This window comes from Pteronotus mesoamericanus, unplaced genomic scaffold (assembly GCF_021234165.1).
Source record: "Pteronotus mesoamericanus isolate MK-2021 breed Mesoamerican mustached bat unplaced genomic scaffold, CSHL_Meso_final contig_100, whole genome shotgun sequence".
NCBI lineage: Eukaryota > Metazoa > Chordata > Mammalia > Chiroptera > Mormoopidae > Pteronotus > Pteronotus mesoamericanus.
Genome location: NW_026554999.1, coordinates 408,212 through 435,108, shown reverse-complemented (window position 1 = coordinate 435,108; position 26,897 = coordinate 408,212). Strand labels below are relative to the sequence as shown.

The 26,897-nt window shown below is 34.6% G+C and overlaps 1 protein-coding gene across 2 annotated transcripts in view; it reads right to left on the bottom strand.

Annotated features, from left to right (window-relative positions):
- LOC129081245 (signal recognition particle subunit SRP54) overlaps positions 1–26,897 on the bottom strand; it is a 79,759-nt gene that overhangs the window by 22,156 nt on the left and 30,706 nt on the right. Inside the window, exons 9-16 of one of the 2 annotated variants that reach the window (XM_054586766.1) lie at positions 25,740–25,888; positions 25,349–25,449; positions 24,746–24,832; positions 20,275–20,348; positions 19,524–19,632; positions 14,483–14,653; positions 11,881–11,976; positions 10,202–10,783 (exon numbers count right to left, since the gene is read on the bottom strand). In XM_054586766.1, coding sequence (XP_054442741.1) covers positions 10,692–10,783; positions 11,881–11,976; positions 14,483–14,653; positions 19,524–19,632; positions 20,275–20,348; positions 24,746–24,832; positions 25,349–25,449; positions 25,740–25,888 — 879 coding nt within the window. In that variant the 3' untranslated portion in view covers positions 10,202–10,691. Of the gene's footprint in view, positions 1–10,201; positions 10,784–11,880; positions 11,977–14,482; positions 14,654–19,523; positions 19,633–20,274; positions 20,349–24,745; positions 24,833–25,348; positions 25,450–25,739; positions 25,889–26,897 lie in introns of those variants that run through there. The other variant, XM_054586974.1, reaches the window with a different exon arrangement.

Here is a 26,897-nt window from a genome sequence, read left to right as displayed (position 1 = left end):
ACTTGAATGATGGTCTGGCCAAAATAGCCTTGAAATAAGACCCTCAAAGGTGAATTTTGCTTACATTTGTCTGAAATACTTAACTATAACTATAAAAAGTTGAGAGACCTGGAGAACAGCAAAAAGCAACAACAAGCCCACATTTTGACATGTGAGGAATAATCATCTGTTTTAGGGGGTGTTGGGTGTGTGTATGTAGACATCCCATACTTTTCCCATTTTTCCCAATATTCAACCTAATTAAAAAGTCATGATTGCAATGATTACTGCATTACTTAAATTAGTTGGGGTATTTCCCAACAGGTTAATTAAAGCTCAATCTTATGAAATGCCAACAAAATAAATTTAAGAAAGCCTATATAATTAATTAATATGCTTGTTGCAAATAATCAGGCCAAATTAAAGCTGAATTTAATACTGTAGATAGTTTTGGGGCTAGTTTTGCTAAAAATGGTGTGTTTTAGGGGAAACTTGTTTCAATAAAATGTAGAATACACAGTTATGGATATTAAACTCTAGTTAAAATTTTATTTTTCCCCTACAAACTCAATTGAATCCTGAATTTATCTAGTTTTCTTTCAAACTAATGTTTCACCTTTCTCCCATCTTTAAATGAAATTATGGAAAAATCACCGATGCAGTGTAAGCCATACAGAATTTACGTGCATACCTAATGACATCACTAGAGATATTTAAACTGCAGATTGTGACTGCTTACTTTCATTCCAGCAAAAGCCTTTCATCTGGAAGTCTTCCTGATAGTCTCATAAACTCAGAAACTAGTCTATAATTTGCTCTGATCATTAATCTTTGGTTTTTCTTCTATTTTCATAAGCATACCCCTCATTAAATACCTGATTGCTTGTTTACACAATATAGGTCTTACTCTGGGAACGCCTCCTGAAGAGAGATTCAACAATTTAACTGAATTGACTTACTTTCAGGACTACATAATTAAGTCAGTAAAATGTAGACAATCTACCAACTTCATTTCTGGAATATAAACCTTTATTATTTAAAAGGGCAGGACTACAGGGACCAAAGTTCTGCCACCTTGAAGCTGCTTCCTCTTTCCTGCTCAAGAGATTCAGACAGAAAAAGAGCTACTTCAAAAGGATCTTATAATATATCCCTTAGCCAAATTTGAATTAAATATAATTTTTTAAAAGGGCTTCAGGCAGGTGACACCTTTGTCCAGGAAAGCCCCTCCAATAACTTAATCTAGGACACTGTAAAGTCAAAGGCAGTCGTCCCTCCCTGTATCACCTGATTATCTCCCCTCAGATCTTTAATTATTATAATTTTCCTCCTTATTTTTAGGCCATGTCTTTTTTTTTTTTTTTTAAATCTTCACCCAAGGACATGCTCATTGATCTTAGAGGGAGAAGAAGGGAGGGAGGGTGAAAAACATCAATGTGAGATAAAAACATCTATCAGTTGCCTCTCCCACGCACCCCTACTGGGAACCAAACCTGCAGCCCAGGCATGTGTTCCAAAAGGGAGTCAAACCTGTGACCTTCTGGTTTACAGGATGAAATGACAACCAACTGAGCCACACTGGCCTGGACTAAAACATGCCTTTTTAACCTTATCTGGTTTGTCACGTCTAGGATACAATGATTCCATTTCAAGATGACAATACTTCAGGGGTTCTGACCCATCCATACTTTGGAAGAATCAGCTAATAGCCTCTCTGTTTCAGTCTCAAATCCCATTCCCTTGTCTCCCTTACACAGGCAGGGACCAGGATCCTTGTCAGCAGGAAGCAGTTACTAAAGACAGACCCTTCTCTGTCATCACGCCTAAAAGATTTCAAAAATGAACGTCTCTGGGAGGGGGGATTGAGGGGGGAGCATGCATAGCGCGGGGTGGGGAATGAGACAGGCCAGTAAGCCCAGACAAATGGGGAAACTGAGACAAATAGCAGAACAAACTGGCCAAGCAATTTAGAGCCAGATGCAGGTCACCTCACTAGAGATAACATCTAGGCTTTAGTTGTATTTCAGCTCCAAACCCAGAAGAGTAGCAAAACCAGGTGGGCAACCCCAGGACCAGTTGCAATGACTAATGACCCAATGCCCTGGCGCGGACCAATCAATAGAGACTATGAACCTGGAAGGACACACTTGGAGAATTGATGAATATTCTGCTGAAATCTTCCGAGACCTCCCCTAAGGTTCCCACCTGCAAAAGAGCGAGAAAACCCCTTGGCACAAAGGACCCAGTGTGCACTCTCCCCTGGGGGAGCATACCTGTACCTGCCCCTTCCCTCTTTCTCCCCGCCCCCCTAACAGGTATGCATCTCCTAAACTCTAAGGGTCCCCATGAGACTTGCAAACCAGGGAAGCAATGGGCAGTGGCAGCCCATCCTGAGTTAACCCCCTGAACCTGTCTCCAAGGCCCCCTTTTCTCTGACTTCCGGGTAAGCCAAAGCAGCCTTGCCTAGGCGTCTCCTTTTACCTTAAATATTCCTTTCTATCCTGTGTAAAAGTTCTTTTTCCTTACTGCTTAATAATGCTGTATAATTTCCATCTTGCTAGAACTATGATAACTTAAAAAAAACAAACCAAAACCTTAAAAAGTTGGTAGTTTGAAAACCATCTACATTTTAAATAGTTGAAAAGCCATAATCTATTCCAGTAACAAAATCAAATTAGCTTGTTGCTGAGGTAAACAAGTTTTTGTAACGTGATCTGATGCTGTCCAGTGGCTTTAGCCAGGGGTTGAGTCAGTCAAAAACAGGAAAAACAAATTCTCCTAAATTGAAAAGAAAAATAAAGAGCCAATTGTTAGACTTCATGAATTGACTTTCACAAGCAACATAGTTTTGCATTGCATCTATTCAAAATCTTTTTCCTTTTATTGGCAAGAAGAGTGATCAACAATCTTTATCATTAAAAATTTGTGGAATGTTTATAAATGCATGATTTTATTTTACAAATTGGTAATTAAACATCAAATAACAATTTTTGCTGCTGAAGCAGAACTCATTTTCATGGTTTGTAAGTACATTTCCTAGTTTACTAAAAATTTAAAATGCAAGTCACATTCCAATGTGAACTGGAAGTATTTCCTAAGGAGTTATTTTTAACACAAATATGCAATTGAAGAGCAGTCTATTACAAATGAACAATTCATAGGAACAGAAAACCATAGAAATTTTAAAGGTTTTAGTCTGGACACTTAGGTTGTTGTCATTATTTCCAGACTATCATAGGTCAACTAAAAGCAGGCAACAAAGCAACATACCAAATCTCTCCTTTCACTTCATAGTATGAGTTGTGTCACTATGACAACAAATAAACTCAGGCATTATTATAATTTATATACATGAAAACATCATTGTGGTCTAAATGTATCATTTAATGATATATACAGAGCTAAAAAGGATAAATTTGGATCTACTTCAGTAAAAGGCTGGGAAAACACAGCTGAGTTAAAATTCAATAACCAGGACTGTCCACCAAATAAAAAACAAGACTTTCTTGTGGTTTTGACATAGTTATATATATATTTTACTAGAGAATATTATTAAGGTTATCCCATCCCTCAAATAGGGAGATATATTTTCATCATCATTGATGCAGAAGAGTAAGGTGGTAAAAATGCATATTAAGTTGATTTTAAGCATAAAGATAAAGACGTTCATAAAGATATTAACAGTAGTGGCTTCATTTTTGGTACCCAACATAAAAGGTACAATGATAAGGACTTTCCTGTATTAACTGTTCCTCACAACTCTGAGATATTATTACAATTACCAATATTTTAGCCCTGGCTAGTGTGGCTCAGTGGATTGAGCACCGGCCTGCGGACTAAAAAGTTGCCTGGTTCAAATCATAGTCAGGGTACATGCCTGGGTTGGAGGCCAGGTCCTCAGTTGGGGGAGTGAAAGAGGCAAATGATTAATGTTCTCTCCCTCTCCTTCTCCCTCCTTTCCCCTCTCTCTAAAAATAAATAAATTCTTTAGAAAAATAATTACCAATATTTTACAGGTGGGCAAACAAAGGCTTAGAAACTTTCTCAAGGATGCAACTGATAAGCAGTAGAGCAAGATTCAAACCAAGGTGGTCTGATTCCAGAACCTCTCTTCAGCTACTCTGCACCTCTGAGAATAAAATGTCAGAAAAATTCTTAGACCAAAGGTAAGTGGATATTTGGAAAGATCTTCATGTAAATTAGTAAAGTGGGTACATTTTTTGAAGTCTATTACAAATAACAGCCATTTGTAAACTAAGTCCCTATATGTAAGAAAAATATGAAAATACCAAATAAACTTGTTTTATTTGATGCTATGTGTATATATTTATTTTAATTGCAGTTTGGTCAGACTTTTCTGTCATGAGACTATATTATTTATATTCAATTACCAGAATATTTTATATGACATTAGTCATAAAATATTAGTTTCTTCATACAGTAATCTCAGTGTTGAAGACCTGTGCATCTTAACCTGATGTCTGTAGAACCCTAGGGGTCTTTGGTAATAATATAAAAAACAAGTATAAAAAAATAATGATTTCCTCCAGTAAGGATGCCTTCCCTCTTGGGGCAAGATCATCCACTCCATCATTTAAAACAGTAAGATGGTAATTGCAGAAAATCACAATACACACAGATCAACTGAAGGGGTTCACACTCCCTGTACTTCCTATTAAATGGTATGTCAAAAAACAAGCTATTTCTTGTACCACTTCTGCCAGAAATGAAATTTTGAACCCCTTAATTAATTTCCCAGAGTCAGAAATTATGGGCCCATAAATATATCCAATAACTCTTACCTCCTTTGTGCTACCGAGGAGCAAATTTCCCTAATTCTATTATAAAACCATAAAAATGAAGTACACATGATTCCTAAACTATGCAGATATACAGACATTACATGTTCTCCTCCCTTGATGCAGATATGGGACCTTTCCCTGAAGAGAAGCTTTCAAAACTTTGTCATGTTACTTAAGAAAAACAGACCTCAGGCACAGGACCTCACTCACTTCTGCTTTTCCAAAGAAGGAAAAGGCTTTTTGCAGCAGTGTCAGAGCCTCAGGCACCAGATAGGGGATTTTCTTCCTCTTAAATTCTGATGAATTATCCCCTTTACAAGCAGGTACTGTTGTGTAACTTCTTGATCCAACTGCTATATACCAAGAAATGAATTGCTTTAAGCCAGCGATTTTCAACCTTTTTCAGCTCCTGGCACACATATATTTTTGTACTAAAATTCTGGGGCACACCAAAAAATGTATTTTATTTTTTGCCAGTCTGACAAAAAAAAAAAAATAGGTATAATTTTGATTGATTTACCAAAAAAAAATTAATAGTAATTATCTACTCTTTTTGCTCCAAAGTGACTTTTTAAAAAATCAGGTGCCTATACTTGTATATAAGGATTTCTGGTACCAAGAGTTAACCAATCAGATGCAACCTTATTATGAGACATGACCAATAAGATACAACTTTATTACATGACCTATATGTTTATGGCAAGACAGTGCATTCATACCAGAGGGCTATTGTGCTGGCTGTTGTCATTTTTTTATTTGACAATTTAAGGGAAAAGAGGTCAGTGCCCCTGACTAGTCAGGTATTGCATATTTTATTTCAAATATTCTTGTAGCACACCAGTTGAGAAATCACTGTTTTAGACTAATGAGAGAATACATTAGGCCAAATAAAGCTAAAAAATATAACATGTTGTTCAAATGATTTCAAATGAAAAGTAATGACAGAATTGCAAACAGTAGCATGAGCATGCCAAACTCAAATGAACTGTCACTTTACATTAATTCCTATCACATTTGTACATGGCTGTTAAGCCATAACGTTCAAGCTAGTCATGACCTTGAACCTAAGCACCCAATATATGTAACAATATTTTTAAGAATTTGTTTGTATCTCTCAGATCAGCCATGACCTCAGCAGGGTTTGTTATTAAAGGAAATGTGCCATGCTTATCAGCTTACAAGGTATATTTTCACTTTAAAATTATCTTGTACTCAATATGACTGTATTACAAAAAAAGAGGTTGGTAGCCAGGGATAAAGATGGGTTAGCAACTACTCAACACTGAGCATAAATAGTTACCTACCCCTAATGACAAATGGTGGGAAAAAAACTATCATAACAAAATTTCACATCATATCAAAAACTACTTTACAAAAATAACAAGCCATAGACTCCACAATTGCTCTAGAAGTAAAACTTAAATTCCCCCTAAAGCCTGATGTAAATTCATTCCTGTTAACCCATGGTTCAAAAGCAAAGAAAGTACATACTATGTTCAATCTTCATGTAATGGCTTCACAACATGTTAACTGGAATTTAGAAAATGACTGTTTCTAATCCAGTTAATGCTAGTGATGAGCAGTCTCATTTAGATTTGAGCTGTAATTATGGTTTTCTAGTTTTGTATATAACTTACTTTGTTTTATTAATAATTATTGGTAAGTTTTAAGGAAGACCAAAACTTATTTACATTATTTAACTATGGTACTCACTAACATAGTTTTTATTCAAGATTATTCAAATTCCTTGGTTGCTCTCTGCATTCAAATAGTAAAATATTTGCTTTACTATATATGAGGTCTGTCCAGAAGGTATCCAGCCATGTACTATGAAAACCAGAGACATTTATTTAAGAAGATACAAGATACAATAAACATTGCATTTAGGACAATGATGCCTCAGTCCCCTTCAAAGTAGGCATTTTGGGACCTCACACAGTTCTCCCAATCACCATCTGTTCGTCATATTTTCCTGAAGCTCATTGAAGGTCTGAAATCTCTTCCCTTTCTTAAAAGGAAAAAAATATATATATATATATAATATATATTAATATATATTAAGATTTCTTTTTAGAGAGAGGAGAAGGCAGGAAGAGAGGGAAAGAAACATCGATGTGTGGGTTGCCTCTTGCACACCCCCAACTGGGGACCCAGCCCATAACCCAGGCACGTGCCCTGACTGGGAATCAAAATCAGCAACCCTTTGGTTCACAAGCCTGCACTCAATCCACTGAGTCACACCAGCCAGGGCTGAAGTCTCTTCCCTTTCAAAGGTGACTTTAGTTTTGGGAAAAGCTAGAAGTCGCAGGGTGCCAAACCTGGGCTGTAGAGAGGCTGGGTCACCTGGGAGATTTGATGTTTCACCAAAAAACTCTGCATGAGAGGTGATGTGTTGGCACGAGTGGGCATTTATCATAATGAAACTGCCAATCACCGTTTCCCATAGCTGCAGCCTTCTGAATCATCTAAGTAAGTTTCTGAGGAGGAATGTTCAGGTCTAACACAAAATTTGTTTCAGATTTCATTGCTCTATTCACTCAGTCATTTTTAATGTGATGGCCACATATACATATGCTCATTCAACAGCATCTACTGTCCCTGCTGACTAGTACAACGAAGTCATCATTGTTCACACATGTGCATTCTAGTCCACTCTCGTTGGCTGCCAGGTTACATCAGAGTCATCTGATGTCATTATACTAACAATGAGTGCAAACTGTTGTCGTTATATTAACAATGGATGGATTTTTTCCAGATAGACCTCGTACATGAAAATCAAATTGAAATTCCTTCACATTTACTTTAAATGCTTTGTTCCATTTTTTACTGAAATATTTACTTGTATGTACTAGAGCTACCTGCAAGACATTCACTCAATTTTATTTTATATTATGGTTTACTTTTTTTTTAAAGATTTTATTCATTTTTAGAGAGAAAAGGGAGAAAGAGAGGGAGAGAAACATTGATGTGAGAAACATCCACTAGTTGCCTCTCGCATGCCCCCAAATGCGGACCTGGCCCATAGCCCAGGCATGTGCTCTGACCAGGGATCAAACTGGCTACCTTTTGGCTCATAGGCCGATGCTCAATCCACTAAGCCAAACCAGTCAGGGTTAATTTAGATTTTTTAGACTCCCTACATAGTTCCCTACATAGACTCCCTCCTTAGTTCACTGAAGTATGAATATTATATTAATTATACCTACTTTAATATGCATGAGACTTTAGTTTTAGTAAATGCCTTGGTTTTGTTGCCTTCTGTGTAGTATGATTTGTTAATTATATTACATTTTTTAGCTATGTGACACTATACTTCTATTCCAGGTTAATACTGTGTATCAGAATTTAGGACTTCTCACATTGTAATACATTTATTTGAATAAAATAAGTTTATGAAACACACTCTAAAATCACTTTTACTACATAATGAAAGGCACTTATTTTTTCCAAAAAATTCTTCCATAAAATTGCAGTGCATTGTATGTGTGTTTGTATAAATATATATATTTTATATCTCATAAGCCAGCAAATATGATACTTCCAGGAGAACACTGACATCCATCACATCACATTATTAATTTGTCCTTTCTTGGTAGTTTGTAGACAATTCATTTCTAAGTGTGTTTTTGTTTCATAATTACATAAGCATTGTAAACTTAAGGAATTATATCGGTTTTATGTTTGTACATATATAAGTAACATTATTATAAAATTCAGGAAGAACCCATGTTGTATATTAGATCTACTACTGGTCTAAGTTGGGAATGTAACATACCAAAAAGCTAAGGAACCAATTTTAACAATAGCAAAAAATAAAATAAATTTCTTCAAATTATTAAAGAACTTAATTTTGGTACATGGTACTTGTGCTATCAAAAATCAGTACCTTGATATAAATTATGAGAACAGAAGGATAAGCTTTTGTAACTAAAAATGCCTGCTTGAGGGATTCATGAAATCAGATTTTAGGTAGCTCCTTCAATTCCTTAATTTTACAGAAGAAGAAAGAGAAATGGAAGCTACACTAGGTGTTCTAGACCTTTAGTTTTCCTTTGCCACTGTTTGGAACTTTTGCTTCTAAAAAAGTTTAAATTGCACCAGACACAAAAATACTAAAAACAATGCCTGAAACCATGAAGTTTGGTCAAGTGTCTCATTTCCTTTTCATCTGGTTAAAATACAAAAGTAGTACCCCGAAGATAGAAATCACAAAGATGCATGCCCAGTTAAGGCAGTATACATCAGTTTAAATAGAAACGAAGTTGGAGAACAGTATTTTCTCTATTGTCAAATTTCTATAGCTGGATCTCGTTGATGACATTTCTGCAGAAAAAGGATACATTATTTTCACAGGGTATCCAATGCTCTATAGAAATATTCTAGTTTTTAGCCAGTAAAAATAATTTAGTGGAATATAAAATCTCTACCCAAGCAAAAAAAAAAATCCAGTTGCATTCTTTATGTAATTATTTTTTAAAAATACTTAGACTTGAGACCTTAAAACACTAGTCATAAAAAAATTCTATAAAAACCAGCTATTTCTTTCACTCTCATACTACTATAAATCAATCCTTTGCTGAAAATCAGTTTATCCTAGTTCAAAATACACTGCTACACTATATATATTATCTTCTTGATGTCACTAATAATTAGACATAATTTTAGTATTTTTAAATTCCATAACTTATTTAAAAGTCATTGTACTAAATGAACTGTGCAGAAATCCAAAGTAACCAGCAACCAGATCAACCTTGTTATGGTCTCATTATTATTAACATGTAACAGTGACAGCCTAATATTTGCAATTACTTTTTCCCTTAGGAAATGTATACATTAGCTATTGTCATCAAAGTATATTAATTTCTTCAAGGAAACTTTTCGTATGTAAGAAACGTGACAACACTTTTCAAAATAATCAAATACTGCCATTAAGGCTTCAAAAATATGAGGTAAAAATGCAAGTTATATATATAAAACACTAAACTGTGAATTGTAACTAAGTTCACGATTTCAATTTATTATTATTATTTTTTAATCCTCGCTTGAGTATTTTTTTTCATGGCTTTTCAGAGAGAAGAAGGGAAGGAGAGAGAAAAACTCCCTCTCACATCGATGTGAGAGAGAAACATCAACTGGTTGCCTCCCATACACCCCTGGACAAAGGATCAGACCTGCAACCTAGGTATGCGCCCTGACTAGGACTGGAACCACCAACCCTTCAGCTATGGGATGACACTCCTACCAAATGAGCCACACAGGCCAGGGCACAATTTCAATTTAAATGGCAGAGTTAACATTTCCTATGGCAAAATTACCTTAATTATTCTAAGTTAAAACAAAAATCCCTTGTACTAATGGTTAAGTTACTATACCATATTTCACATTAATGGTATACTTCCAGGGATAGTTTTAAATGACACAGAACTATTGGTTTTCTGTCTGCCTTTTAATTGATACACTGATATATTTATACCATAAAGAAAGTTAACAAACCCTTAACTTACAGCAACTTTGAAGTTTATTTTACAGCACTTTTATTAAGAAATCATGTAACTACTGACCAGGACTGTTTACAAATGTAATGCTTGGCCTTTGAAACAATTAAAAACTTAAGTACTAAAATTTTACATCATGATTTGTTTAACTTAAGAAGTGTTATGATGGTAAAAACTGACAGAAGAAAATCTAAAGCAAAAATATGATTTCCACAAAAACCATATATTTCTCCCTTATATCAAAGGGAAGGAGAAAAGGGAAGGAAGAAAAAAAGGAAAAGAAAAAATGATGAGAAGAGAAAAAGGGCAAGACAGGCAAGAAAAATAGTTTTATTCCCCATTTGCAAAAGAGGAAACTCTGAGGTCTCAGCAATTAACGTAATCAACTGAGTCAGTTTATATTAAGGCATCTTCTTTACATATTATTGAATCCCATCATGCCTTTCATATTGCCAGCAGCACCTTGTTGAAACTGCCTCATCATTGACTGAAGTCCAGCCATACCACCTAGAGAGAGAATAAAATCGGGTAATTATTAAGTAGAACTTGAAGCATTTGTTACTTTTACCTAATAAGTACTTTAACTTCTAAAAATATACTGGGTTCTGACTGCAATTTGGTCATCATCCTTAAAGAACACACCAAATCAAAATTTGTATATTCACCAGTATCCTCATATAAATGAGGTAATACCTGAAAAAGACCTTGGAACAATGTCTGTTGCACAGTAAGGATTCAATAAATCTATACAAAAAGTTTATTTTCTGCGAAATCCAAAGTTTTATTGTAAATAGTAATCAATTTGGGAGGGCAGGGAGTTATTTCCCAGGATTCACAGAAAGAGCTGACTATTTATTGAACATCTACCATATGCTCAGAAATGTATCAAATGCTTTAACATGTATTAGTTCATTTAATTGTCACAATTTCATGATGAGATATTATTTGTGATTTTAAAGAAGGAGCAAGGAAGGTTCAGAAAGTTTAAGGAACTTTTTATAGGCTACATAATAAAATTGGAATTGGGTTTCAAAATCCTTATATAATTTCAAAGTCTCATCACTGAAAATATCCAGGTTCTAAACCAGGACAAAAGCATTAACGAAAGATGATTAAATAACTTGCTCAAAAATTACACAAGTGAAATTTTTCACTTGACAAGTGAATAAAACTTCAGCTTATATAGCACAATTACAACCATTCAACTTGAAATTCAGATGGCTATTTCCTTCAAATCACACATCTGTTGAACAGATTTCATAATCTCGCAACAGAAGGCTTTATCATAATTCAACTCTTACACCCCTGGCCAGTGTGGCTCAGTTGGTTGGAGCATAGTCCCAAAAACGAAATGTTGTGGGTTTGATTCCTGGTCAGGGCACATACCTAGTTTGTAAGTCCTATCCTGGTCCAGAAGCATATGGGAGGCAATCTACGCTTTTCTTTTGCATCGATGATTCTCTCTCTCCCTCCCTCTCTCCCATTCCCTCTCTCTAAAAGCAATGAAAAAATGTCCTCGGCTGAGGATTAAAAAAACAAACAAGCAAACACACTCAACCCTGTATTTAAACTGTTTTAGCAACTGACAACAACTCTGTATTTACCCATGTGATGAAGAACTCTTGGATCCATCATTTTGGCCATTTGTTGATTCAATTTTGCCATCTGTGACTGGCTCACATTCTTAGACATGTCACCACCTGAAAATAAAAAAGGTTTTGAGTCAGTACAGAATGTAATACAATCAGGATATTATAGAAAGTTTAATAAATTGAGTAAATAAAAAAAAATCACCTATAATCTTATCACTCTAACACAGTAATTTCTAATTTGTACATATTCTCTTCTAATCTTTATCTCAATTACATATATACTTTTGAGAAAGTATAAGTGAAATTCTTCATTAAGGAAAATTTAAGGGACTTTCTTCAAGGCTAAGATTTTTCTTAATACTTTGTTATACCTGTGAATGAGCCACTATAAGCAGAACTGTATCCAGAGGTTATTAATGTAAGCTATAACAACAATTTTTTAAGTGATATGAGAGAATGCCACACAAAAAACTGTGTTTATAGATACGGATTCATTAAGGAAAGAGACTTGATTGCTGGAAAATAAGAAAGGAATGAGTCTAAGGGAACCTGAAAATTTGTACACATCTAAGAAACTATTAAAAGTAACAGAAAGCTTCAGAGAATAGTAAAACAAATGATCAAACTCCATTTATCAATGGATTTCCACACACTTTGGTAAAACTCCACAGTAAAAAAGGCAGCCAATGACCGAGATGCACTCTGGGGCAGAACAGGCAAGAGTTTTCCTTTAGAGAATAGCTGGTATGATTAATCGACAGGAAGCAAAAGACATCAGTTCCACAACAATGAATAAACAAAATTGCTTCAACAAAATTATTTCAAAGGAACGTTAACTCTGATACTTCTCAAGAGCATTTAGGAAAATGAAAACCAAAGCTGCCCCTGATTCTCTGATCAAAGCTGGCTAATCTGAATAATTATATGAACTATGAATAAAAGAGATGTTTTTTAATACAACATAATAAAATCTGTGAAAAATAAATCTGGGTAAGATGTGAATTGTATGTCCACTGGTGATTCGTTGTAAAAGTCTGTTTGAGGATTTTTAAAACTTATAAAAATATTAACAGTTTGGAATGACAAGGATATGCCCCATTATCCAATGTCCATTTTATCTTGGTTGTGCCTTTATTGAGTAATCAATGCTTAGGTAAGATCTGAATGATGGATCTGCAGTAGTTCTATGAAGAACAGTCAAGATCATTTGGGAAGGATGTTAAACTACACATATTTATTAATCACCATCTGAAAAAGCATGTGATGTTAGGAACTATAACCAATTTTAAACATGTTTGTCTCACTGTTTTCCCTTGTCACAAAAGAGAAACTAAGATATAGCAAGCAAAGAAATAAGAAAAGTGTCAAAGACAAAAGGTGATAAGAACTTCTATAAATACTCATTTTTTAAGAAAGCTATTCAGTAGTACTATTCATCTTTAGTATGGACCTAATCGATATTTTTTGAAATAATAAATTCACTTTAGTAATGTTTATAATATAGAAAAAATTAAAAGAGGACTGGGACAGTTGATTTAATTATTTGGAAAAACAAGCTTATTTTTTAACCTTACACAATACGGAACAAAATAAATTTCAGATGGGACAAAAAGTAAAACCTAAAATTTAAATAAAACCAAAATAAGGAGAAGAAAATATAGATGACAACTTCTGTATCAACATGGAAGAACTTTTATAAGCATAAAAGAAGTCAAAGAAAATGATAAACAGCCTTGGTTACATTAAAAATAAAAAACTGTTCATTAAAAAAATATTGTAAAAACAAAACAAGTGAAAACCTGCAAAAAATATTCACAGACATAAACCAAGGATTTTAAAGAGTTATTACAGAGCAATAACAGAAAAAATGAAATAAGTAAACAGGAAACCTAAGAGGTGATTCACAAAGAAAATTCAAACCAGTAAATGTACAGACATGTTAAATTTGATTAGTACTCTAAAAAACACATATTAAAAAACATTTAACCATTAAATTGGAAATATTAAATTATTACAAAATTTATTCAGCATTTACTATGTTTCTGATCTCACAGACAAAATCCCTAGCCTTATGGAAGATGGCAGAGAATCTGATGCAAAACTGGTATTGATAGAGAAGCAGATGAAATCAGCCTAAATATCCAACAAAAAAGCATTACGTTAAACCAAAGATACATGCTGAACTGAAATAGTATTCAGTGGTTAAAAGTTATATTTTGAAGAATATTTAATAATATGAAAAATAGTCACAATGCATCAGAAGAAAACACAAGTTAAATAAAAAATTATTTGCAATAGGACCCATGAGATTTTCTGGGGAGTAAAGGTAACGGGGCTTTTAAATTTTTTTTTCTTATACTCCTTATATTTTAAAATATATTTTACAGCTTCAAAAAATAAAGTCATTAAGTTAGTTTTTAAAAATATTAGGATTTATCACCTTAAATATAAAAACAGATAAATCAGAGATCGCATTATGAATCACTATGTTATAATTTTATTATAACATGAAATTTAGCAATACATTTTCTAATACTGGTAGTATTCCTGGCTTAAATTTTGTTTCTCAACTTACTTTCAGTGTGTTAACTAATGATCAACTTATTTTTCTTACCTTTGAAAAGTCCTTTGATACCTCCCATCTTTTTTACCATCTGTGCAAATTTGGTATATTGTGTCAAAAGTTCCTGAACATCTCTTGTTGACACACCGGATCCTCTTGCTACTCTTTGGATTCTTCCTGGTTGCTTACTAAAAACTTTGGCACCATCTGTACTGTCAAGTTCTGCAGGCAAGGGTCAATTACTTTCATTTATACACAATTAATATTCATTATTAAAGCAGTTATGTGCAAATATCTTACACACGTAAAAACAAGTAAAATTGTCATACCACCACCAGATTTAAGAACTGTTATCACCTGCCTGTTTGTCTGATTTTTAAAAGTTAAACATAGAATATATTCAAAAGAATATTCATAAGCTAGGAAATACACACATACCCTATTGTTTAAGTAAAATAGAACATTCTGAAAACCTTTGAAACTCACGTCCACCCTCCCTTTCCATAGCTCATATCTAACTACTCCTCAGAATATACACCAGAGCTAAAAGGTGTATTTCAGAAAAGAACAAAAGTGCTCACCTTTGCTCTAAATACTATTAACCAATAAATCATAAGTTCAGACATATAAGCAAGCAGAAATAGGCAGTTTTAGCTATAATCAACAGAATAATAGTTATATTTCCTATAATCAAGTGAGTACTACTAGTATTTTAACCCTTTCTGTAACATAAGAATAAGTTAATTCGCTTCAGTGTTTTTGATAACTGTTCAAATACGAGGTGTGTTCTTCTGGTGTTAATTGCATACGCTCTCAGAAATGAGATAGCCTTTAGTAAAAATTTTTATTATGTCTGCATGTTCTCTACAACATACCCCAATAAGTGGTCATCTAGCCTTGGTGCTCATATCCCCAGGAGAGGAGGCCCACTATCTAAAATAAGGCAATCTATGCCATTCTATTTTATCTGTAATTATGGAAAATCTTTTCACATATTAAAATGAAATATGTTTGCCTGGTACTTCTTCCTATTTGCAATAATATCTCCTTTCCAAGCAAAAAGAATAAGGCTTTCTAATATTTGAGAGCCACATTTAACCTATGAATTTTCTAGGTGACAAACATCCAAGTCTTTTGACTGTTTCTCTTATAATATGGCTTAGAACCCCATTTATCATCATGATTTTTCTAAATACAACTTCTATTTTGTCTATGCCCTCTAAGCTTACTGTCCAGAGTGAACTGAAATCCAGATGAAGTTTGACTACCAATACAACGCAAATAAAGATCAAACTGTCTCATAATAAGCTTATACTCCATTACAACCTGTAAATCCATTTCATAAATGCAGCTTTTAAGCCACATCTTCACTATAAAATATTTAGGAAAGGTGTGTCATATTCCTTTCAAGAGCTCAAATAGAGTGAAAGAAGATAAGCTAGTAACAGCACATCATGGTAAGCAATATGACAGAGTTAAGCAAATTGCAGAAGATGACATAATTTAAAGAAGACAGGAAATCAGGAAAGGCTCCATGTGATAGTTTCTGAGTAGTCCTGAAGGACAAGTATGAGTTAAGTACAGAAGAGAAAGGACCAAGGGATGTTCCAGGAAGTAGAACATGGTTCCTGGAGTAATGATTGTGTGTAGAGGGAACCAAGCATGGGTAAGAGCTGAGATTTAAGAAGTTGCAAAAGTAGGTAAGGATAAGGTTACAACAGAATTTGTATGCCAGGCTTAGGAGTTTAGAATTCATCATAAAGACAAAAAACCATTGAAAGAGTTTGACTCCAGAACTATCATATTTAGAAAGACCATTCTTGTATCAGTGAAGAAAGATTGAAATGAGGAGTGAAAAAAGAGAAAGGGAAATGTTAAGAGGTTACTATAGCAACCCAGATAAGAAGTGATGAATGTATGAAATAATGCAAGGGATATAGAGACAAAGAGAACAGGGAATATATGAGAAGTACTTAGTAAGTAGAACTCACTAAAATCTAAAGTGAACTTTAGGTTTCTATATTTCACTTGAAGTGTAAAACATGGATACAAGTAGCTGTGTTAAGTTAAATATGTATGTATATGGTAATACCTAGAGCAACCAAGAAAAGTATTCAGATATACACTCAAAAACACCATAGGTACATTAAAATAGTGTTCAAGTAACCCACAGGAGAGTAGAAAAGAGAAAGCAGAAGAACAAAATCAAAGGGAACAAACAAAATAACAAAATGGCAGAACTAAGTCCTAGTACATGATTAATATATCAGTTAAGAGATTATCAGAAGGTATTAAAAGAAAAAACAACCCAACTGCATGCTGTTAACATGAGACTCACTTCAAATATGATATAGATAGGTTAAAAGTAAAAGGATGAAAAAAATACATAATGGAAAAAACTAATTAAAAGAAAGCTGAAGTGGTTGTATTAATGTCAAAGTAGGTCAGGAACAAAGGAAGACATTACATACATAATGATAAAGGGTCAATTCACCAAGATGACATAACAATTCTAAATGTGTGTGCATCCAACAAAAAAGCTTCAAAATACATAAAGCAAAACTGACACATCAGAAAAGAGAAAAGTTAGGCACTTCAATACTTTCTCTCTACAATCAAAAGAACCAGTAGATAGAAAATCAGCAAGGATATAAATCTAAGTTGATCGTCGTTTCTAGCTTAGGTGACTGTGTAGATAGCTGGAAATATCACTCACCAAGGGAGAATAACTACATTTTGGATTTGCTATGCCTCAGGAAACTTTTAAACATGAAAACAGAGATGTCTGTCCACCATTTAGTGAGTAGCTAGAGAGAAGGTGATCCAGAGTGTAGACTCTTGAGCCAGAATAATTGAGTTTGAAGACCAGCCTCTCAACTGTGTAGCTAGCGATCTGGAGGAAATTACTACACTTCCCTGTATCTCAGTTTCCAAATCTGCAAAAGCTATGTAACAATGAGTGTTGACCCCAGAATTGCCCCTTCATAGTTGTGAAAATTAAGTGTTATGAGTACATGTTAAATGCTAAGGACAGTGCCTAGGACAGAGTAAATACTCTGGATATGACTGCAATTATTAATTCTACATGCAAAACATTTGCAGTGTTGAAGATACAGAGATAAGAAAAACACAATCTTATTTAAGTTACTATGAAAGTCTAGAGCTCAAGAAAGAAGTAGAGACTACAATAAATGAACAACCAATTTCCCATAGATGTGGGAAATAAAAGAATAAAAAATGAGAAGAATGATTAGAAAAAACTACCTGAGGAGAAACTCTGCAGCATATATTCGCTTAAGAGATGGACTGAGGACACCAGTAAGAGAGGGAGTTAATGGGAAAGGTAGAAGTTAAAGTGGGGAGATGGTATAATAGAAACTAAAAAAAAAACAGTGATTAACAGCCAATGTTGTAAAGGTCAAGAAAGTGACTGAAAAGCACCATTGGAGTAAACCAGCAGAAGGTTATTGGAGATCTCTGTATGGTCTATTTCAGAGTAATGGTGGGGACAGAAGTCAGATTTCAGTAGTTCAAGAATAATATAAACTGTTCTTTTAAGAAGCATAGAGTAAAAGCATGAGGGAGAAGTAAAACCCAGAAAATGTGAATTTAAGAATATTTATATGCTGAGGGGGAAAATAAGTCAGTAGGTATAGAGAGACTAGAGATATAGGATTTTACTGATGTTGGGAGGTCCTTGAAAACGCTTGAAAAAGTTTGTGGCTGGCACAATCTTGCAGGTTAGGTAGTCAAAGTCAGAAAGAATCCAATGCAAAAATCCTGTATTTCTTTGTAAATGAGGCCAGGGGTCAAGTGGTAGAGTAGAAGGCCTTACCAAAAAAAAAAAAAAAAAAAAAAAAGACATGTTTAGTGTACCTGTTGTGTTGAATAAGAAAGGATGCTTAAAAACAAGTAAAAAGAGACAGACATGGGCAAGGTGGTGGAGGAGTGAATGGAAATCACGCTGCCTCCCATTTTGAGAAAGAAGAAAAAAGTAGGAGGGATCACAATTCCTAACATAAAACTGTATTACAAGGCCACTGTAATCAAAATAACCTGGTACTGGTGTAAGAACAGACACATGGATCAATGGAACAGAACAGAGAGCCCAGAAATAAACCCATGTCTCTATGGTCAATTAATGTTTGACAAAGGGGGTAGGAGTTAAAAATAGCCTCTTCAACAAATGGTGTTGGGAGATCTGGACAGCTACATGCAAAAAAATGAAACTCGACCACCAACTTTCACCATATACAAAAATAAACTCAAGATGGATAAGAGACTTAAATATAAGTTGCGACTCTGTAACAGTCCTAGAGGATAGCCTAGGCAGGAAAATTTCAGATACTCCACGCAACAACACTTTCACTGATATGTCCCCTACAGCAAGGGATAAAAAGTAAGGAATAAACAAATGGGACTACATCAAATTTAAAAATTTCTTCACAGCTGAACAAAACATCAGCAAAATGAAAAAGGAACCTAATGTATACGAAAATATATTTGCCAATGATACCTCAAAGGTTTGAGCTCCAAAACATAAAGAACTCAAACAACTCCACTCCAGGAAGACAAACAATCCAACTAAAAAATGGGCAAAGGACCTGAACAGACACTTCTCCAAGGAGGACATACAGAGGCCCCAGAGACATATGACAGGATGCTCAGCATCACTAGCCATCAGAGAAATGCAAATTAAAACCACAATGAACCACTCCTTCATACCAGTCAGAATGGCCATCAAAAACAAATCAACAAACTCCAAGTGTTGGTGAGGTTATGGAGAAAGGGAACCCTAGTGCACTGCTGGTGGGAATGCTGACTGGTGCACCCACTGTGGAAAACAGTTTGGAATTTCTTTTCTACCAACATCATGAAAAACTAATGTTCTTTCCATTGAAGTCATTTGAAGAAGCACTGTACTAGAACTTTCTCCTAAAGATGTCCATCTAATAATGATTATCTTTTGAGTAAGAGCTTTCAAATACAAATCTACCTAACAAAAATCTTGCAGTCTAAATTTTTCTCCATCTTGTCCAAAAGACCACAGTGAAACACTCAGCTTGCTGATATTTAGAACAAGTACTCTTACCTTGATCATTCATACTGTCCATTATCGTCATTAATTTCTTTAGCCTTGCCATTGACTCCTGTTCATTTCCTTTGCTCATAAAATCTGTCCCAAAACCAGGAATCATACCCTAAAATAGATATATTTAAAAATAAAATCAGTAATAGCTTGAGAATAATTGTTCAGAATGTTGACATTTAATTATTGGCTTTAACAATTGACACTGATTTTTTATTTTTTAGATTTTATTTGCTTTTTTTAAAGTATTTCAGATTTTTTTTTACAGACTTTATTTATTTATTTTATCTTTAGACAGAGGGGGAGGCAGAAAGAGGGAAACATCAATGGGTAGTCGCCTCTCGTGCACGCCCCACTGGGCACCCAGCCTGCAATCCAGGCAGGCCGGCACTCAATCCACTGAGCCACACCAGCCAGGGCTGATTTTATTTGTTTTTAGAGAGAGGGAAAGGGAGGGAGAAAGAGAGAGAGAGAAATATCAATGTGAGAAACATTGATGGGTTGCCTACTGTACATGCCTTAACAGGAGACTGAACCCGCCAACTCAGGCATGTGCCCTGGCCAGAGAATCGAACCAGAAACTTTTTGCTTTGTGGGATGACATCCAACCAACTGAACCACACTGGTAAGTGCTTGGCATTAAGTTTTTAAAGTATGCATTTTTACCCAAATATGAAAAATAATTAAAGCTAGTTCATCTGTTCTTAGAAATTTTAATGATAAAACAAGTTAGAAAAAACTTTTTATAACTAACCAAGATTTGACTGAAGGGGCCCATTTTCATGATATTTTGAAATTGTTCGTACATGTCTCGCAACGTAAACTGACCTGAAATATAATATAAATGAGTCAGATATATCAGAGAATGTACATTTCATTTAATAAAATATTTTCCTTAATCACTGGTTCACCTTGAAGCACACTTATAAAATATCCAATCAATAAATATTCACTGAGCAGTTATTATGTGCAAGATCGTAGTATGCAGCAGATAATGTACAGATACACAGATCCTATCCTAGAGAAGCTCTACATTCTATCAGAGAAAATGGAATAAGCAAATATACAAAAAACTTGAACACACAGCAGACAAACTACGTCAACTAGGATGACTAAACTTAAAAAGCCTGATGATACCAAAACTTAAAGATGCAGAGCCCACAGCAATCTTGAGAGAGAAGGACAAAGTTAGAGGACTCATGCTACCTGATATCAAACTATACCACATGGCCACAGTAATCAAAACAGCATGGTACTGGCGTAAATACCAATATAAAGATCAATAGAACAGAATAGAGACCCCAGAAATACACCTATGCCTTTATAATCAATTAATATTTGAAAAAGGAGGCAAGAACATACAATGAGGTAAAGACAGCCTATTCAATAAATGGTGTTAGAAAAATTGGACAAATATATGTAAAAATGAAACTAAATGACTTTCTTATACTATACACAAGAATAAACTCAAAATGGATTAAAGATGTAAATGTTAAAGACTGTAAACCATAAAAAACCTAGAAGAAAATATAAGAAGTAAAATCTCAGACATTTCTTGTAGCAATATTTTTTCTGATATATTTCCTTGGGCAACAGAAACAAGAACAAAAAAATAAACAAAAAGTACTACACAAAACTAACAAGTTTTTGCACGGCAAAGGAAACCAAAACAAAATGAAAAGACAACCCACTGAACAGGAGAACATATTTACCGATACATCTGATAAGGGGTTAATTTCCAAAATTTATAAAAACCTTATACAACTCAACACCAAAAAACCCAATTAAAAAATGGGCAAAGGACCTGCATAGATACTTCTCCAACAAGGACATACAGATTGTCAACAGACATGAAAAGATGCTGAACATCACTAATCATCAGAGAAATGCAAATTAAAACCACAATGAGATATCACCTCACACCTGTCAGAAGGCTTATCATCAATAGATGAAGAAATAACAAGTGTTGGCGAGGATGTGAATAAAAGGGAACCCTTGTGCACTGTTGGTGGGAATGCAGACTGGTGCAGCCATTGTGAAAAGCAGTATGGAGTTACCTCGAAAAATTAAAAATGGAACTGCCTATGACCCAGTGATTCCACTTCTGGGAATATTATCTGAAAAAACCCAAGACACTAACTTGAAAGAATATATGCACCCCTATTTCCATTATAGCGCTATTTACAATAGCCAAGATTTGGAAGCAGCCCAAATGCCCATTAGGTGAGTGGATAAAAAAAGCTGTGGAACATTGACACAATGGACTACTACTCGGCTGTAAAAATGAAGAAAATCTTACCTTTTGCAACAGCATAGGTGGACCTGGAGAGTATTACGCTAAGTGAAATAAGCCAGTCAGAGAAAGACAAACACCATGTAATTTCACTTATATGTGGAATCTAATGAACAAAATAAACAAACAAAAAAGATGTGGAACAAGCAGAACTGTCATAAATTGCTGATGAGAATGTAAAATGGCAGACACTTTAGATGATTATTCGGAGTTTCTTAAACAGCTCAGAAGTCCGTAAACTGGAAAATGAGTAGACTGCGGATGAAGTACTATTCAGCAATAAAAAGAACAGGCTACAGGTAAGTACAACTACATGAAGTAACATAAAAAATATTATCCTGAGTCAAAGAAATCAGATAGGGGGAAAAAGGACATACTCTAGGATTTCTATAATATGGTTTACCAAGAAAGGGAATAAACTTTCTAGAGCAATGGAAATGTTGTTTCATGATGGAGTATAGATTATTGAACATTTGTCAAAAGTGATGAAGTAATATTCTTACAACCAGAGCATTTCATCATATGCAAATTAATTTCAACTAAAAAACAGAGTTAATAAGACAAAGCAGAAAAAGTACTTTCTATTTATGTCCTAAAGATACAAATGGAAAAGGTATTTGGTTTTAAACCTTCTGAATTTGAAGTGGCAGTACAGTATCTTAAAAAGAAATGTTATAGCAGGCAGCTAAAAATGCAGAATTAAACAGTGGTAGAGAAGGTTAAGGCTGACATACATAGTTGGCCATTATACAGATGTGACAATTGAAGCTACGATAATGTAGGAAATCTATTGTCATGGCACCCAAGTGAAGAGTTCAAAAATAGAAAAGGCAGATAACACTATTAAATATTGGGAACCAAGGGGAACAAAAGGTCACTACATTTGGACAGAAGGCCCTTGGTGACGTCAGAGTTGAACAGGATATTAAGAGTAGAAGCAAAATATGGAGAGACATAAGGCATGACCCAGGAGTCAGAAAGTAGGCTTACTAGGAATATATTACCCAGTTTAGTGTGGTAGTAAAACCAGTGGTAGGGTTAGTTAAGATAGTGGAAAGCAGGGGGAAAGATTCAGGCAATAAAGGATAGATTCATTCATTCAACAAATATTTACTAAAGACCCACTGAGTGCCAGAAACTGAGCTGGGTACTGTGAACATAAAAGATAAAAAACACAACTGTGAAACCTACCTTCATCTTTAAGCAGGAAGGACAGACATCAAATAATTGTGACGAATAATACATCAATTACAGAGTGCAATAGCAAAGGGTTCTTAGCTTAGGAAGCAGGTAAAATGTCCCTGTAAGACCTGTAGGGTGAGATCTGAAGTTGAAGTAGGAGTAGGAGTAGAAGTAGGAGTTAGCCAGTTTGGCTGAGAAGAGGAGGACAGAAGTAGAAAGAAGAGAGAATGCTTGTCTAATAGTCATCTAGCCAGTGCAAAGTCCCAGAGCTGAGACAGCAATATATCTTTGAGCAACTAAGAAAAATTCAGCATGAATGGCACATGGAATGCTAAGAATAGTGTCAAAACATGACTAGGAAGATGTGAGCTAGATGGCAGTCATTTAAACATTCAAAGAGCAATGGGAAGCTGCTGAAAAGATTTTTAAGAAAGGCAGTTTAACAAAATCAGACTTGCATTCTGAAAGACCATTTTGGCTGCCATATAAAAAATAGATTCAAGTGGAAGAGTACAAGAGGCTAGATGATGTTAAAAGACTTAGATCTAACAATCTAGGCAAGAGATAAACTTGCATGGATGCAGAGCAGCTAGAGAGAAGGGGATGGAATAGAGATAATTAGGAGAGAGAATCAATCACCAGGACTAACTGAATGATGGGAAAAGGAGTAGACTGAATGAGGAAGAGATCAGAGTCAATGACAACATCCAAGTTTATGATAGGCAAAAAGACAAATTATGTTATCATTCACTGGTGATAACAATGGGGTGGGAGGTTGGGATGGGAAGATAAGGACATGTTGAACTTGAACTACCTATAAAACATCCAAGAATGGTCTAGTAAATGTATAGGTATGAATATGAAGCTCTAGAGAAAGAAGATGGCCTAAAATGATCTTTGAAAAACACCAACATTAAAGACAGAGGTAAATGCCTCGGTACCTAACAAGATGAGTGAGAAGGAGCAAAAAGGCAAGATAGCATGTGACCATGGAAATTAAGAGTAATATCTTTTTGAGAAAAACTGATCGATAATACATGTTGAATGTTTCTGATGTGCTGGACATTTACATACATCAGATAATTTAACCTTCATAACTCTATGAAGAAGATACTTGGTATTATCTACTTTTTATAGATAAGGAAATTGAAGTTAAGTGATTTAAAACAGTTATATGCTACATTTAAGAACCTGAGGTCTTAGTCACAATAATAGACTTCTCTATTTCAGAGTGGAGTGAAGAAAATATGCTTCTGTATTTAATTTCATTCTCTTTTTTATTTCTTTTATTGTTGACACTACTGCAGATGTGTCCCATTTCCTTATAGTTTGCCCATCTCCACCCAGCCCTACCCCCACCTCCCTTGGCCTTCACCACAGTATTGTTTGTATCCATGGGCTATGCATGTTTTTTCTTTTTTTATAGTTTATCATAGATCCATTATTTATAAGTAAACAAACAGATTAAAAAAGAGTGTTCTAACTTTTAACCTGTTTTACTTTAAGGAACCCAATGAAAGTCTCAATTTTAACTTTAAGGATATCTGATTACAATAAAAAAATGTAATTTCATAATTGCTCAGATGTCTGAGATTTAAAATGATCTGCATATAAATCATCTAAAAAATAAACATTTCAAGAATTGACTTTTGTAACAGATTTATCATTTCAAACAAATTAAGACTAGCTTTATTAATAAGAAATCAAGAGAAGCTATATGAGATTAAATTCTTTTGGCTATTCATTATACCATGTTTCAACTTCTCTATAAGAGCTTCATTGTCATCCAACTTCAACTCGTTGACTTTATCTATCAGTCCTTCAATGTCACCCATACCTATAAATATCAAAAAAAGTAGTATTAACAATAGTACACCTTGCTTTACATTACACAAAATGCATGCACATACATAATAACCCTGTGAGATAGGCTCCGTTATTTCTATTTCACTTTATAGGTGAGAAAACAGAAGCTGATAGGCTCCGTTATTTCTATTTCACTTTATAGGTGAGAAAACAGAAGCTAGAGAGGTTAAGTGACAAAGCCCAGGGTTTCATTCCATATTCCATGCTCTCTGTAACACCTGAAGACATTATGGAAGTTTTACTGCCATTACCACTGCTATTATTACAACCACATATTTTTGTATTGTGCTTTAAAACTTTTCCAAAGAACTTGCCATCTAATAACTCATGTTACCATCATCCCTATTTCACAAGTGAGGAAGATAAATCAAGGAAGGAAATGATTTTCCTGAACTAGTTAGTGATAGGACAGGATTAAAATTCTAATCTGTCCTAAAGATCCACGCTATTCCTTGGAGATTTGTGTGTATCCCACCAGCATACATACCAAGAAGTTTGCTAATGAAAGGCTGTGTTTTGAAAGGTTCAAAGTCATCTATATGTTCCCCTGTACCAATGAAAATAATTGGACTTTTTGTGGCAGCAACTCTGCAACAAGAAAACATAAAAGGAAATCAAATTTCTCACTCATTTCAAAGCTAAGTAGACAAAAGTACATTGCTCAAGTGTCTTTTAACTAGTTAAACAGAACTATTTATCAAAGCAACTCCAAAATTTTTCTATTTAAACTTTCATAGATCATATGAAAGGATCATAGGTCCACTATTGGAACATATTTAAATAAAAAAGACACACACACACACACACACACACACACACCACTTCCCCCCCGCCAATATAAGCCTAAGATATAGGACAAGAGCATCAAAGATACTTACGCACTGAGTGCACCACCTCCTTTTGCATGGCCATCAAGTTTTGTCACTATTACTGAAGCTACATCTACTTTATCTTTAAAAGCCTTAGCCTGGGCTTCACAAGCTTGTCCAATGGAGGCATCCATCACATAAACAATGTTATCAGGTTGCTAGAAAATTTTAATAGAAAAGATACATATTTTTACTGATCTTCAGCAATTTCATCATTAGAAGCTATGTAAAATATTTATTGTAAATCATTATTTGTTCAATCAACAAATATTTATTGAGGGAGTACTATGTTATAGGCACTATTCAAATCCTTGTCCTGGTGGGATTTACATTCTAGTCAGAGGAAACTGATAATAGACAAATAAACATTTCAGGTGTACAAAACAATTAAAATGGGATAAAGAATATCAGTTTTGAGGTGTGGAAGACTTCTGTAGTTAGAGTAGTCAGGGAAGGTCTCTCTGGAGGTATCAATTGAGCCAAGGCCTACATAAACAGAAAGAAGTTATACAAGGTCTGGAAGAATCACATTCTAGGCAAAGAGAAAAACAAAAGTAAATCAGAGAGAAATAAAAAGTAGAAGAGTACACAGAAACCAAAATGAATACAATAGAGGTGAGGCTATTTCCCTTAGTTCTGCTCAACTAAGTCAAAATATTGGCATTGCTAAAAAGAGACCTACTGGCATGAACCATTAACCAAAGAATTTCTGCCTCCACCCCAAATGGCAAAACATGGGTTCATAATATGTGCTATAGATGAGCTATAAACTGCTTCTCCCCAAAACCCTTCCGTCACAATTTTATTTTACTTTTTTAAAGATTTTTATTTATTTCCTTTTAGAGAGGGGGAAGGGAGGGAGAAAAAGGGAGAGAAACATCAATGAGTGGGAGAAACCTCAACTTCTCGCATACCCCAAACCAGGGACGCAGCTGGTAACCCATGTGCTCTAACCAGGAATCAAACTGGTTAGTCCTCAGTTCGTGGTATGATGCCCAACACCCTAAGCCATACCAATCAGGGCTCCATCACAATTTTAAATACACTAAATGTCGGTTAATATTTTTAAATGCTTCATTTTGAAAATCTTTGAAAATTTATCTAAATTAAATGTTTCTTTTAAATATTTATAGAAAGGAAATTCAACGGTTATCAAAGGTTAATTCT